We start from the raw sequence: 13228 nt of genomic DNA, 5'->3' as shown, positions 1-13228 counted from the left end.
GCCCTGAAAATCAAGAGATTTTTAAAGAGATAACAGAAAGCTGGATTTTTGTTGAGACTGCTCTAGATTTTTATTGTTGTCAATTTTAATTTTGCTTCAAATTTAGAAAAATGTAGGCTAACAAAACATAGCTACAGAATAAATCTGTTCTTCTGGTTGTTCTAGACTACAACCCTTACCTAGAAGGCCAAGTTCATGCCATCTTTTCCATGACCTAGTTCCTCTACCGAGAAGGGCTTTGTCTCCCAAAATCCTGAGGAATGTTCCTGTCCTACTTTAGTTCTTTCATCTCACTTTGTATTCTTGTTAGTTGTAATTTAGGAGAAAGAACGTAGGTTTTGGAGCCAGACAGATCTGGGTTTAAATTCTGCCTCTGGCACTTACTGGCTGCTTGGCCTAGGGAAGATCCAGTTTCCTCATCTATAAAACTGAAATAGTGGAGAAGAGGGCAACAGAGGATGAGATAGTTGGATGGCATCATCGACTCAAAGGACATGAGTTTGAGCAAACTGTGGGAGATAGTGAAGGACAGGGAGGCCTGGCGTGCTGTAGTCCATGGGGTCTCAAAGACTCATACATGACTTAGTGACTGAACAACATCCCCATATAATTGCTGTGAAGGTTACAATCACTTTTTGCAAAGTACCTAGAATGTAATAAAAGTGAAAGTGTTAGTTGCTCAGTTGTGTCTGACTCTTTGCCACCTCATGGACTGTAGCCCTCCAGGCTCCTCTGTCCATGGGATTTTCCAGGCAGGAATACTGGAGTGGGTTGCCATTCTCTTCTCCAGGGGATCTTTCTGACCCAGAAATTGAACCCAAGTCTCTTGCATTGCAGGTAGATTCTTTACCATCTGAGCCACTAGGGAAACCAGAATGTAATAGACCTTCATGTATTTTTTTCACTGTAATCACAAGTCTTATCTCCTTTATTAAACTCTGAGCTCCTGAAGGACAAAGACTGAACCCCCAGCACCCAGTATGTGCTTGATAAACATACATCAGTTAGTTAACAGGATTCATCAAGTGTGACAATTCCTACCTGTTTATTAGTAACATGAGGCCTTATCTCAAGTGGTGTTTTACTGACTCACAGCTAAGACTTTTGGGAAATTCAAAAGGCAAGATGATGTGATGTTTTGATTGCTGATCCTGACCTTATGTGTCTGTCTTGCCAGGTTACGATGTTGCAGGGCCTGTTGCGATCGGGCTCACCCACTGGAAAAACCCCTACGCACAAGGCAGACCCACCCTCCCATCAGAGCTGCCTCTCTTCATCTCCAAAGATGCAGGCGTCCCAGTGTATCACCGCTCCCTTGCTCGCAGGACTGAGCTGGCCACGCCTCTGTCTTGCCCAGCCTCACTGTCCATCACTCCAGTGCCTTCGTATAGCAGCAGCAGCCAGGAGACCCTGAGCCAGGACACTGCAGGTAACAGCGCTGGCTTCCTGCTGGAGACTCAGGACACAGTGTGTCTAAAGACTCCTCATGCGTCTGCCTACTGAATGGATTGCGTCCGTATTTCTGCTTGTGTGATGCTATGGACCCCAACAGTTCTACCATATTTGCTGGCCTTTAAATAGCTTGGGTGTATCAGAAATAAGGTCAGGTGTGTTCAGAAATATTTGACCTGAGCATTAGTTCTGTTTGGTGTGATGTCATCTGGAAATCAGCTCTGAATCAGAATTCCAGGTTTTTCTGTAGGACTTGTTGTTTGTTTAATTTCTACTCTCTAGGAAGTGACAAGGCATCAAAAAGTTTTGAATACAGTCAAGCTGGTAGTCAGTTACTAGCAACACGTGATGCTCCACCAGTGTGATTTATGTCAGGGGTCTGCCCATCACTGCCAGTGGGCCAAATCTTGGCTGCCACTTGTTCTTTTTCAGCCCAAGAACTAAAAATAGTTTCTATTTTAAATGGTCGGTAGCTTAGTCTGTTCAGGCTGCTATAACATAAGACCACAGATCAGGTAGTTCATAAAAAAGCAAATTTATTTTTCACAGTCTGGGGGCTGGAGGTTTGAGATCAGGATGCCAGCATAGTTGGGTGAGGACCCTTTTTTGGGTCACAGACCTCTCGTAGTGTCCTTACATGACAGAAAGGGTGAGGGATCTCTGTGGGGTCTTTTTTGTAAGAATGCTAGTCCCAGTCACGATGGCTCTACCTTCATGACCTAAGCACCTCCCAAGGTCCCCACCTCCTAATAGCATCATATTAGGCATTAGGATTTCAAATGTGTGCATTTTGGAGGGACACAAACATTCAGACCATACTGTTGGAAAAAATTAAAAGGGTGATAATCTTTGAGACATGTGAAATCCAGATTTCAGTCATATATAAAGTTTTATTGGGACACAATCACTTGTGTATTTGTCTGTGGTTGCTTTCAGGTGACGAATGGCAGAGTTGAGTAATTGTGACAGAGATGGAATGGCCTGCAAAGCCTAAGATATTTGCTGTTTGGCTCTTTGCAAAAAATGTTGACCACTGATCTGTATGATCTTTGGGGCTCATGACTTACACAGTCAGGGCAAGAAGAATATTCACAGCATCTTGCTTTGAAATTTATTGCTTCCATTATACTTTGAGTTGTAGAAAGCTTTACTTAGGCAAGAATGGCCAGTTAATTAAACATTTCTAGAGTCTTGAGTTGGAGGTTTAAAATATGCAAAATCTATCCAGCCACTACTTTTTCCCCGTACAGATACAACACTTAGAGATAATGGTTTAGGCAGAGAAACTCAATGCATAATTTCTGTTCTGGAGATAAATTTTTGAAGGTTGACACTCAACATTTCACAATGACACTCAACAAATTCACAGATGCTGCCACCTAGAGATGAGACACTGATGGTGCAGAATTTCCAGATGATCAAGAGCAGTCTCTAAACAGTGGATTGCAGACTTCACTAAATGTTCAGAGTCCCCAACTGCTTAGAAATGAAGATGCCTGGACTCTATCCAGGGGATGCTGTGGGCATGGCACCGAGCAAGCTTCAGTGTCTGCTTCCTGCAGGCTGCTCCCTCCTGGGAGTTTTATTCCTGAGTTTCCCACACACCCCTTTGGCTGTCACAAGTGGGACACACAAGAGTCTCCAGTTAAGTGGCTGGGTGATGTTGCAGAGTGCTGGGGATATTAGCATACCGCTAGCTCCGCAAACCTGAGCATCGCTCTGGTTGTCCTGATTGAAGGTCAGTTGGAGAGCAGAGAAATCGTGATCTGAAGTGTGAACATTCTCCATATTTATGTTTGAAATCTCCTGCGCTTTGATTTATCACGATTGAAAACTGACTCTGCCTGCTTTAAAAAGTTGAGTAAAATCCGAAGTTAAGAAAAGTCCTGCCTTTGGCCCAGGCAGCTGCGAGGTTATGGCATTTCGTGGCAAAGAGGAATGTGAAATGGCAGCTGCCAGATTAACATTTTATCACGTTTCCCTTTGAGTTGACTTTTCATTTTCTTTTTCCATAGAGCCTCACAGTCTGATTTTTGGAGGAGGTTTCTATTTTTAACTTGTAGGTTTTCAGAAACAAATGAAAAGCCCGTATTTTTCTTCAATCCTAGGAACTTCCTGTTAGCAATAAAATGTTGAATTTTTACAAGCAACTGGTTTTTAGTAATAATAATTTGTGTATTTATAAAGTAAGCCTGACACTTAATGATACATTAAACAAGCAGGTAGTATTTTATAATAGAGTATTATAGCTCCTGGTGTAACTTCTGTGAGTCTAAATTATGTTTATCTTTTGGTTAATTATTGCATTTGTTGATTTCTTACAACAGTTTATTGATTTTAATTGCATTTTTTTGGTGTGAAAGCTTCCAGTTTCATTTTTCCTTCTTGGTTTCTTTTTTCTTTTTGCTGCATCTTGCAGTGTGTTGGATCTTAGTTCCCCGACCAGGGATTGAATCCATACCCTCTGCATTGGAAGTACAGAGTCTTAACCACTGGACCACCAAGGAAGGTCTCTCCTTCCTGTTTTTAATAATAATTTATATATACATACATACAGACAGACACACACATATATATTTGATTCTGTTGCTAGTTTGAAGGAAACTCTGAGCTAAGATAAGTCACTTCAGCTCTAGGAGAGTGTCCTACAGTTTCCAGACGGAGTCTCCTACTCTGTTTAATGGTGCCACAGTCCATCCAGACCCCAGCACCCCAGCAAAAACTGGGTGTTTTCATGCTTTAACCCTCTGCTGCCGTCAGCCTCCACACCCAGCTGACCAGCATGTTCACTGTCTACTCTAGAGATGTCTCTGATCCAGAGCATCCTCTCCATCCCCATTGCATTATCTCACTCCAGCTCTCATGATCTCTACTAGAGGAGCCTCCCCATTCTTAATTCTTCTATGTCCTTGGGGTTAGCTTTTCCAAATTTATCTCTTCCTCTGTTTTCCACTCTTTCTCCCTCTCTCCATTCCTCTCCCACTTGAAAATCTCTGTTGAGAGAAAGAATGGAGAGAGAGAATATTTTTAAAAAGATAATCACTGAGCGTTTCCCAGAATTGTTGAGAGACGGAAATATTTTGATTCAAGAAACACAGTAATGCTGAGCAGAATAAGTAAAAATAAATCTGCATATAAACATATTGTGGTGAGTCAGCAAAAGACAAAGAGAAAAATCTTAGTAATCTGAGGGGAGAAGCAGATTTACCACAATTGAGAAACAATTAAGGAGGAAGCCTTTCCAATGATAATGATAGCGGCCAGAAGACAGTGAATCAATAACTTCAAAGTGCTGAAAGAGGTAATGGTCAGTTCAGAATTCTGAATCCAGCTAAGTGATCACTGAAGCGGGGGGTCAGCATTAGAACATTTTTGGAAAAAGACTGGGAAAGTGTACCCAAAGCACAGCTACTGGAAGAATGACTGTAAAGCCTATTTAATTTTTTAAAAATATTTTTATTTTAAAAAATATTTATTTATTTGACTGTGCCAGGTCTTTAGTTGTGGGATTTCAACTTTTAGTTGCAGCATGTGGAATCTAGTTCCTTTAACAGGGATTGAACTGGGGCCCCCTGCACTGGGAGTGTAGAATCTTAGCCCTTGGACCACCAGGGAAGTCCCCTGAAGAGCCCATTTTAGAAAAGAAGGAATTTGAGCCTAGAAGAAAAGCTAAGATGAAAGAAATAAAGAGAGGAAGAAATACATGTTTAATTTAGAAAGATCCCTCTAGAAGAATGGTTTTCAACCAGGGATAATTTTATTTCTTGGGTACATTTGGCAATGTCTAGAGGTATTTTTGGTTGACACAGTGGGGCAGAAGGTATTATGAACATCTACTGATGCTGAAGCTGAAACTCCAATACTTTGGCCATCTGATGTGAAGAACTGACTCATTTGAAAAGACCCTGATGCTGGGAAAGATTGAAGGTGGGAGGAGAAGGGGAAGACAGACGATGAGATGGTTGGATGGCGTCACTGACTCAATGGACATGAGTTTGAGCAAGCTTTGGGAGTTGGTGATTGACAGGGAAGCCTGGCATGCTGCAGTCCATGGGGCTGCAAAGAGTTGGACACGACTGAGTGACTGTACTGAACTGAATGGGTAGAGGTCAGGAATGCGGCTAACCATCTGCAGTGTATGTGACATGGTCCCGTGTTCATCATTAATTCTTAACACTGCCTCTTTCCTTTGTGTTTCTCTTCTTATATGTTGTACCTTAACCTTGCAGTAGGCCCCCACCTTTATGGCATTTCCAGGACTGTGATAAAGTATGTCCTTCACACTTTGGTTTTCCTTTTTCTTTGTTTCTTTGTGTCCTTTGACTCTTCCTAAATTGTATCTCACGCTGCATATAGGTCTTTTCTTGTTCACTTACACCAATTTCTCAACCTTGGCACTATTGACATTTTGGGTTGAGTAATTCTTTGTTATGGGGGCTGTCTTGTGCATTGTAGACATTTAGCAGCATCTCTGGTTTCTACCTGATGGATGCCAATTGTGACAACCAGAAATATCTCCAGACAATGCCAAATGTCTTCTTGATTCTAAAATTGCCCCTAGTGGAGAAAGTGAAAGTGAAAGTCGCTTGGTTGTGTCCAACTCTTTGTGATTGCATGGGCTATACAGTCCATGGAATTCTCCAGGCCAAAATACTTGAGTGGGTAGCCTTTCCCTTCTCCATGGGATCTTCCCAACCCAGGGATTGAACCCAGGTCTCCTGTGTTGCAGGCAGATTCTTTATCAACTGAGCTATGAGGGAAGCCCCTAGTTGAGAAACACTGATCTATACTAATTAAGTCCAGTGCAGTTCTCTGGACTTCTGCTTAAGGGGAATAATATAATCTAATCATTGAGGGTGGGGTTCATGACTTGTAATGAGTTTTACCCTATATTTAGGGCTTCCCTTGTGGCTCAGCTGGTAAAGAATCAGCGACTGAGTGACTTTCACTTCACCCTATATTTAACATGAGCTTTTTGCAACCTGTGCCCTAATCAAGAACATGGAGAGAATCTCTTTCCAAAGAGTGAGGTTTTCCCCTTGAGAATACAGGTTAACACATTTGATATTTGACCCTCAGCCCCCAGGATACAGTCATCTGAAATTGTGTCTAAGTCAGAGCTCCTCCATTTGTGTTCAAGACCAGTGGTAATTCCCCTGCATCTACGTACACAGGATGAGCAAGAACTCATCCCTTTTGTATTACACCTTCCACCCCAGTCTCCTGTGTCTCACAGCCTTCATATGCCGTCTCTTGGTAGAGCTGGGTTTTAGAAAGTGATCCTAAATCCAAACATTTCTCATGGATTTTTTTTCATTTATTTTTATTAGTTGGAGGCTAATTACTTTACAATATTGTAGTGGTTTTTGCCATACATTGAAATGAATCAGCCACGGATTTACATGCGTGCCCCATCCTGATCCCCCCTCCCACCTCCCTCCCTATCCCATCCCTCTGGGTCTTCCCAGTGCACCAGCCCTGAGCACTTGTCTCATGCATCCAACCTGGGCTGGCGATCTGTTTCACACTTGATAATATACTTGTTTCAATGCTATTCTCTCAGATCATCCCACCCTCGCCTTCTCCTACAGAGTCCAAAAGTCTGTTCTATACATCTATGTCTCTTTTTCTGTTTTGCATATAGGGTTATCGTTACCATCTTTTTAAATTCCATATATATGCGTTAGTATACTGTATTGGTCTTTATCTTTCTGGCTTACTTCACTATGTATAATGGGCTCCAGTTTCATCCATCTCATTAGAACTGATTCAAATGAATTCTTTTTAACGGCAGAGTAATATTCCATGGTGTATATGTACCACAGCTTCCTTATCCATTCGTCTGCTGATGGGCATCTAGGTTGCTTCCATGTCCTGGCTATTATAAACAGTGCTGCGATGAACATTGGGGTGCACGTGTCTCTTTCAGATCTGGTTTCCTCAGTGTGCATGTCCAGGAGTGGGATTGCTGGGTCATATGGCAGTTCTGGTTCCAGTTTTTTAAGAAATCTCCACACTGTTCTCCATAGTGGCTGTACTAGTTTGCATTCCCACCAACAGTGTAAGAGGGTTCCCTTTTCTCCACACCCTCTCCAGCATTTATTGCTTGTAGACTTTTGGATAGCAGCCATTCTGACTGGTGTGAGATGGTACCTCATTGAGGTTTTGATATGCATTTCTCTGATAATGAGTGATGTTGAGCATCTTTTCATGTGTTTGTTAGCCATCTGTATGTCTTCTTTGGAGAAATGTCTGTTTAGTTCTTTGGCCCATTTTTTGATTGGGTCATTTATTTTTCTGGAATTGAGCTGCAGGAGTTGCTTGTATAGTTTCGAGATTAATCCTTTGTCTGTTGCTTCCTTTGCTATTATTTTCTCCCATTATGAAGACTGTCTTTTCACCTTGCTTATAGTTTCCTTTATTGTGCAAAATGAAAGGGAAGGAAGATGTGAAGTGAATGTTCTCTGCTCCTGATCAATACTCATTTCCCAAGGGTCTGTCTTGTCATTGGGATGGAAGATGTTCACTTAATCTTTCCTAGCAATCTCATATAGGGGGTACTAGTACTTCTATTTGTGCAAACACTGAAAACTATGCTATGAATTTGCTTGAGGTATAGAGTACCTGAGGAGAGGTACCCACTTAACAGTACAAATTCAGTTTACTTCAACAAATTGTGATGAGATATATTCAGAGTTGATGCCAAAAGAAATAGGGGAGAATTACATTTCAGAGCTAGGGTGCCACAAAAAGTGACCCTGCAACTTGAGCCACTGATGTGACCAGGAGATGAAAATAATCTGATCCAACTGGGAGACTGGTGTGCTACCTTTTAGAGATGCCCAGAGATGCTCATGGACCTGCCCCTGTTGGCATACTATGGGCCCAGTTAGTCTCAAAGCCCAAATTCCTGCTTCAGTGTTAGCTCAGCTGAATTCATGGTACAGTGTAATGGGAAGGACAGCCACCCTCTCCAAAAAGCCAGGGCAACATAAATTAGACGTAGTTTCTAAATCATGATACCTATAGTGGGCTTCTTACAGACAACACATAGTTGGAGCTTGTGCTTTTATCCATTCTTTGGATCTGTCTTTTAACTGATATAGTTTAACCATTCACATTTAAAGTGATTATTGATAGAGCTGGGTAAATATCTACCACGTTTGTAACTGCTTTCTATTCATTGCATTTGTTTGCTGTTTCTTCTTTCCTCTCTTGTTTTAATTGAACATTTTATATGATATTTAATATGGAATGGACCCTATATGCGAGACAGCAAAAGAGACACAGATGTAAAGAACAGACTTATGGACTCTGTGGGAGAAGGCGAGGGTGGGATGATTTGAGAGAATAGCATTGAAACATGTATATTACCATATGTGAAACAGATCGCCAGTCTAGGTTCGATGCATGAGACAGGACACTCAGGGCCGGTGCACTGGGATGACCCTGAGGGATGGGATGGGGAGGGAGGTGGGAGGGGGATTCAGGATGGGAACACATGTACACCCATGGCTGATTCATGTCAGTGTATGGCAAAAACCACTACAATACTGTAAAGTAATTAGCCTCCAATTAAAATAAATAAATAAAAAAACAAAACAATAAAAAAATGGAATGGGTACCTACCCCCTTATTTCTCTGCCTTTAAAACATTTTCCTTTTGTCAAAAGGTCCCTGAAGGGGTAATTCAACTTTGATTGTATGTGATGGAATGTTTCCTAGTAAAGTTTATATGGAATGTAGTAGGTATGGTTAACCTGCTAATGTTGGGAAGTTGTAATAAGTGAAACCACTTGTCCTGGCTTTCTGGAAGGTGATCTGTGGTTTTCTAGAATATTGGCTGGGTAGAAGATGTCACAGTAGAAGGGCAGGCATTTGAGTAGAGGTTCAGATGAGGAACTGGTATTCCAAACAGTGGGCAGTGCATGGAGACTGATCTCAGAGCAATTAGGGGTTGTGTGTCCTCACAGTCAAGCTTGAGCACTGAATGCGTTATATATAGAGATGTTGTTATATGGGGTCATTGGGTTCTCTGGGGCTATTACTTTGGTGGTTCAACTTTTTTTGGCATTCCATGCGTTAATTGACATTTGGGAGCAGACCGAGAATCTTAACCACCATGTATATGCCACATCTCTGAGAAAACCTGAGGTTAGTTGGGGACTGCCTGCATTTTAGAACTAAGAGGATGGTTGGGAATGTTTATTTGACACGAGAACTGGCTGAGAGAAATTAATCACCGAGCTTTCTTCAAGTTTCCTAATTTCCTCTTGTTCTCTTAAGTTTGGCTGTATCGTTCTTTTCAGAATTCAAGACCATGTGTTGCCATTTAACTTCTGATTCTAGCACAATCCCGCTAATCCCTTCTCCAGGTGTAGTGGTTATTTAGTTTTAGAAGATTGAAAGCGTCAGTGAATCAGGGAATGATTAATGGCACATGAGGACAAAGTCAATTAAATGATGCAGCTATGAAAATTCTGGAGGATTTCTGATATATGAAACTGAAAAACCTGATTTAAAACTGTATTAAATCTGATTTGCAAAGGATGATATATTTTAGAATCAAAAGGCATTAAAATGCTCCAATAAACTCATCCATTCATCTAGTCATCTAGATTCTTGCTACCTGACGTGTGGTCCTCTAGAGATAAGGCGGCTTGAACTGGGATTAAGCAATATAATCCAAAAGGGGCACGTCTGAGGGATAGTTTGGAGGTAGCTTCAGCACATCTTGGTGATGAATAGATGTGGTACGTGAGTGAGTGGATATTGTATGTGCTTCCAGATAAGTTGAAATATATTACTGAAACTTTGTTGTTTAGGTGAGTTCTGTCAAACTTTACTGTGAACACAGATCACTTGGAGATGTTAAACTGAAGATTCTCATTCAGTAGGTGGGGGTGGAGGGTGACATCCTGCTTTTCTGACAGGCTCCGGTATGACTGTTGCGGAGTTTGTAATTTAGCGTGAGATGCAGATAACAATATCACACCCAAAAATGTGTAGTACAGTATAGTGATGAGCAGGCAGGTGCTGTGAAGGAAAGGGGTCTTTTTAAAGATCCTTGGAAATCTTGTTTTTATTAAAACATGCCTGTGAGTTCCCAGAACAGCACTCCATAAAGACATTTGCTTTACCACCGGTTGTAAGTGGGAGGTCTGCTTATACCGCGTTTAGGGAAAATGATTGACCAGTGTGGTATGTGTTCTAACTTTTTTGTATACATGGTTTAGATACAAAAAAAACCCAACAACCACAGTACTGCTTGAGGGGGAGGAATTAGTTAGCTTGGTTTGGGTTCCCTGGGAAATAGCTTCTGAGCCAGAGATGGGCATGTAAGAAGTTTATTGGGGAGAACCCTTGGGATCAATGTGTATGAGTGTATTTGTGGATGTGGGCGGTGAGGATGAAGTGGGAACAGAGCAGGGTTGGGTAGAGAGGGAGTTTGGACTGTGATGATATACACAGGTTTCAACGCATCGTATAGGGTGATCTGGAGCGGGATGGCCTTCAAAATTGTCTCACAGTGGGGCTTTTGCACCTCTCATCACTGCCTGGAGGCAACCTGCTACAGGAAAGGGGTGTGACCTTGAGAAATTCTCTTGGAGGGAAAGGCCACAAAGACAGAAAGTCAGCTGAACGCCATCCGCACCAATATTTACAGCAGCTGGGGGAGTGTTACGGCTCACTACAGCCTCTCCTACATCAGCTGATTGAAATGAAGGGACTAAGAAGTTATCAAGGGGGAAAGGCAAGCTGGCCACACGGTGGATTTCTGGAGCCACCGGTATGGCCAGTCGGCTGGCGGGGGTGGGGGGAGGCGATGACTGTGCCGCTTGTTTGTTTCACTGAGTCCGGAGTTGAAGTAGGTTGGGGTTTTTGAGATGTGGTTCATCAGAGTTCATCCAGTGGGTTTTTGGACAGCAACTGACTTGCACATTATTTTGAAAGTCGGGAACGCATAGAGGATCTACGCTTTGGATTCTGTGGTCGGGGAGGTGGTGATGCATGGGGCAGATTTTCTGAGCACCCAGGTTCAGGCTCACCTTGTAATATTTCCCTCCAGCAAAGGGGCACCTTCTGACGACTGTGTGCCTGGTTAGGAGGGTAGGGGTTTGGAAGTTTTCTACGGCGGCTTCTTTTCAGCAAAATAAGAACACAGCTGGTCTATGGTCGTAACTGGAGGATGGGCGAGTTCCTTCGCTTTTATCATCCGAGGTGGTGTCCATTTATTCAACAGCTGTTCCCTGCGTGGCTAGTACTGAGTGGGCCAAGCACTGCATTAGGACACAGGGCTCCTTTCTTTTGGGAATGACGGGGGAGCAAGCTAGTTGATTAAACAGATATTAAATAATCACAAATAAGAAAATCTGATTAGCTCAGTGAAGGGGGAAGACACAATTAGGGATTCCGCGTGGGCGCTGCTGGCGGGAGATGCGCAGTCACTGACGGGTGCGTGGGCTGAGCTCCGCGGGGGACGGGGCGGGACGAGCTGCGGGCTCCACGGAGGCGGTGTCTGCGGCTGCCCGGAGGAGCTAGCGCCGAGGCGCCCGGAGCCCGGGGACCCCGCGGAGCCCCGGAGCCCGACAAGCGCAGGCGCGCGCAGGTAACGCGGAGGCGGAGCTGGGGCCCCAGGGCCGCGCGCTGCGAGGGCCGCGCGGTGGGATCCAGGCTCCAGCAGCGGGCTCGGCACCAATTCGCCCGAGCAAACAAAACCGAACACAATCAGAGGGTATAAGAAGTGGGGTTTATTAAGTTTTGGAAACAGGTAAAGACTCAGAGTGACAGCAGATTGAGAGATCTCAAGGACGTATTGGAGCTGGTGAAGTTATAGTGAGAATGTGGGCGGCCAGGAGACTGAAGACCTGGCTTCCCCTCCTAGCTCAGGCTACGCAGCACGGTACCCTCCTTCCGAAGGACTTAACTTCTTTAAGCTTTGATTGCGTCATCTGAACATGATACTCAAATGAGATCAAATAGACGAAAAGTTAATCCTAATCCTAAAATGTGAGGATTTTAGGAAAGTGGCTCTTTCTATTAGCTACTCTGGCCCACTGATTCCTTCTCTCCTTCCTTACCTGGCTCCCCCGATTTCCTGGGTTGGGCTTGGAGGCTATGTTTAGTGAGTTGTAAAATGCTATTCCACTGCCTTGTCTTAGCTTGTGGCTTTCAACTTGTTTTTGCAGTGTGTGTGTGTTTTACCATTACCCAGAGTAACATTTTCATATTGTGATTTACTGCCTCGACTACTTTTTCTTCTTCCTTCTCTCTCACATCTGAACAAATGTTTCAGGACATAACACTTATTCTCATGTGTTATGTACTCTGATCTGCATTCTTTTTTCCCCAAAAGTGGGTAGTGATCCATTAAATTGATGCCATTAAATTGGTGATTGCAACTTATAATTTGATTGGCATTGATCTATATCAGATAGTAGTACCTCAGATCCTCTGAAACTGTAGTAAGGTGACAGGAGTAATTTTTTTGCTGGTGCGTGTGAGGTCTGTTGTACAAGGGTTTTTGGACCGGGGTTCACTACTGGTGGCTGAAACCATGAGAAAGGGGGACTGCTATAGTGTTAACTGTGGTCACCTTGTACCTCCCCAGGATTTATTTTTTATAACTGGAAGTTGGTATCTTTTGACCATCTTTATCCATTTGCCCCACCCTCTGCCTCTGGCAACCACCAATCTGTTCTGTTTCTATAAATTCATTTTAATTCATTAAAAAAATTCTGCAGGTAAGTGAGTTCATATAGTATATTTTATCTCA

The 13228-nt window shown here is 43.0% G+C and overlaps 1 protein-coding gene across 1 annotated transcript in view; it reads left to right on the top strand.

Moving 5' to 3' along the window:
* ANO4 (anoctamin 4) overlaps positions 1–13228 on the top strand; it is a 418375-nt gene that overhangs the window by 23825 nt on the left and 381322 nt on the right. The window contains exon 3 of the mRNA XM_061124170.1: positions 1178–1429. Within this exon, the coding sequence (XP_060980153.1) occupies positions 1178–1429 (252 nt within the window). The remainder of the gene's footprint in view (positions 1–1177; positions 1430–13228) is intronic.

Source organism: Dama dama, chromosome 22, assembly GCF_033118175.1.
Source record: "Dama dama isolate Ldn47 chromosome 22, ASM3311817v1, whole genome shotgun sequence".
Lineage (NCBI taxonomy): Eukaryota > Metazoa > Chordata > Mammalia > Artiodactyla > Cervidae > Dama > Dama dama.
Note: the sequence above shows the minus strand (reverse complement) of the source record. Positions and strands in the feature narration are given on the sequence as shown.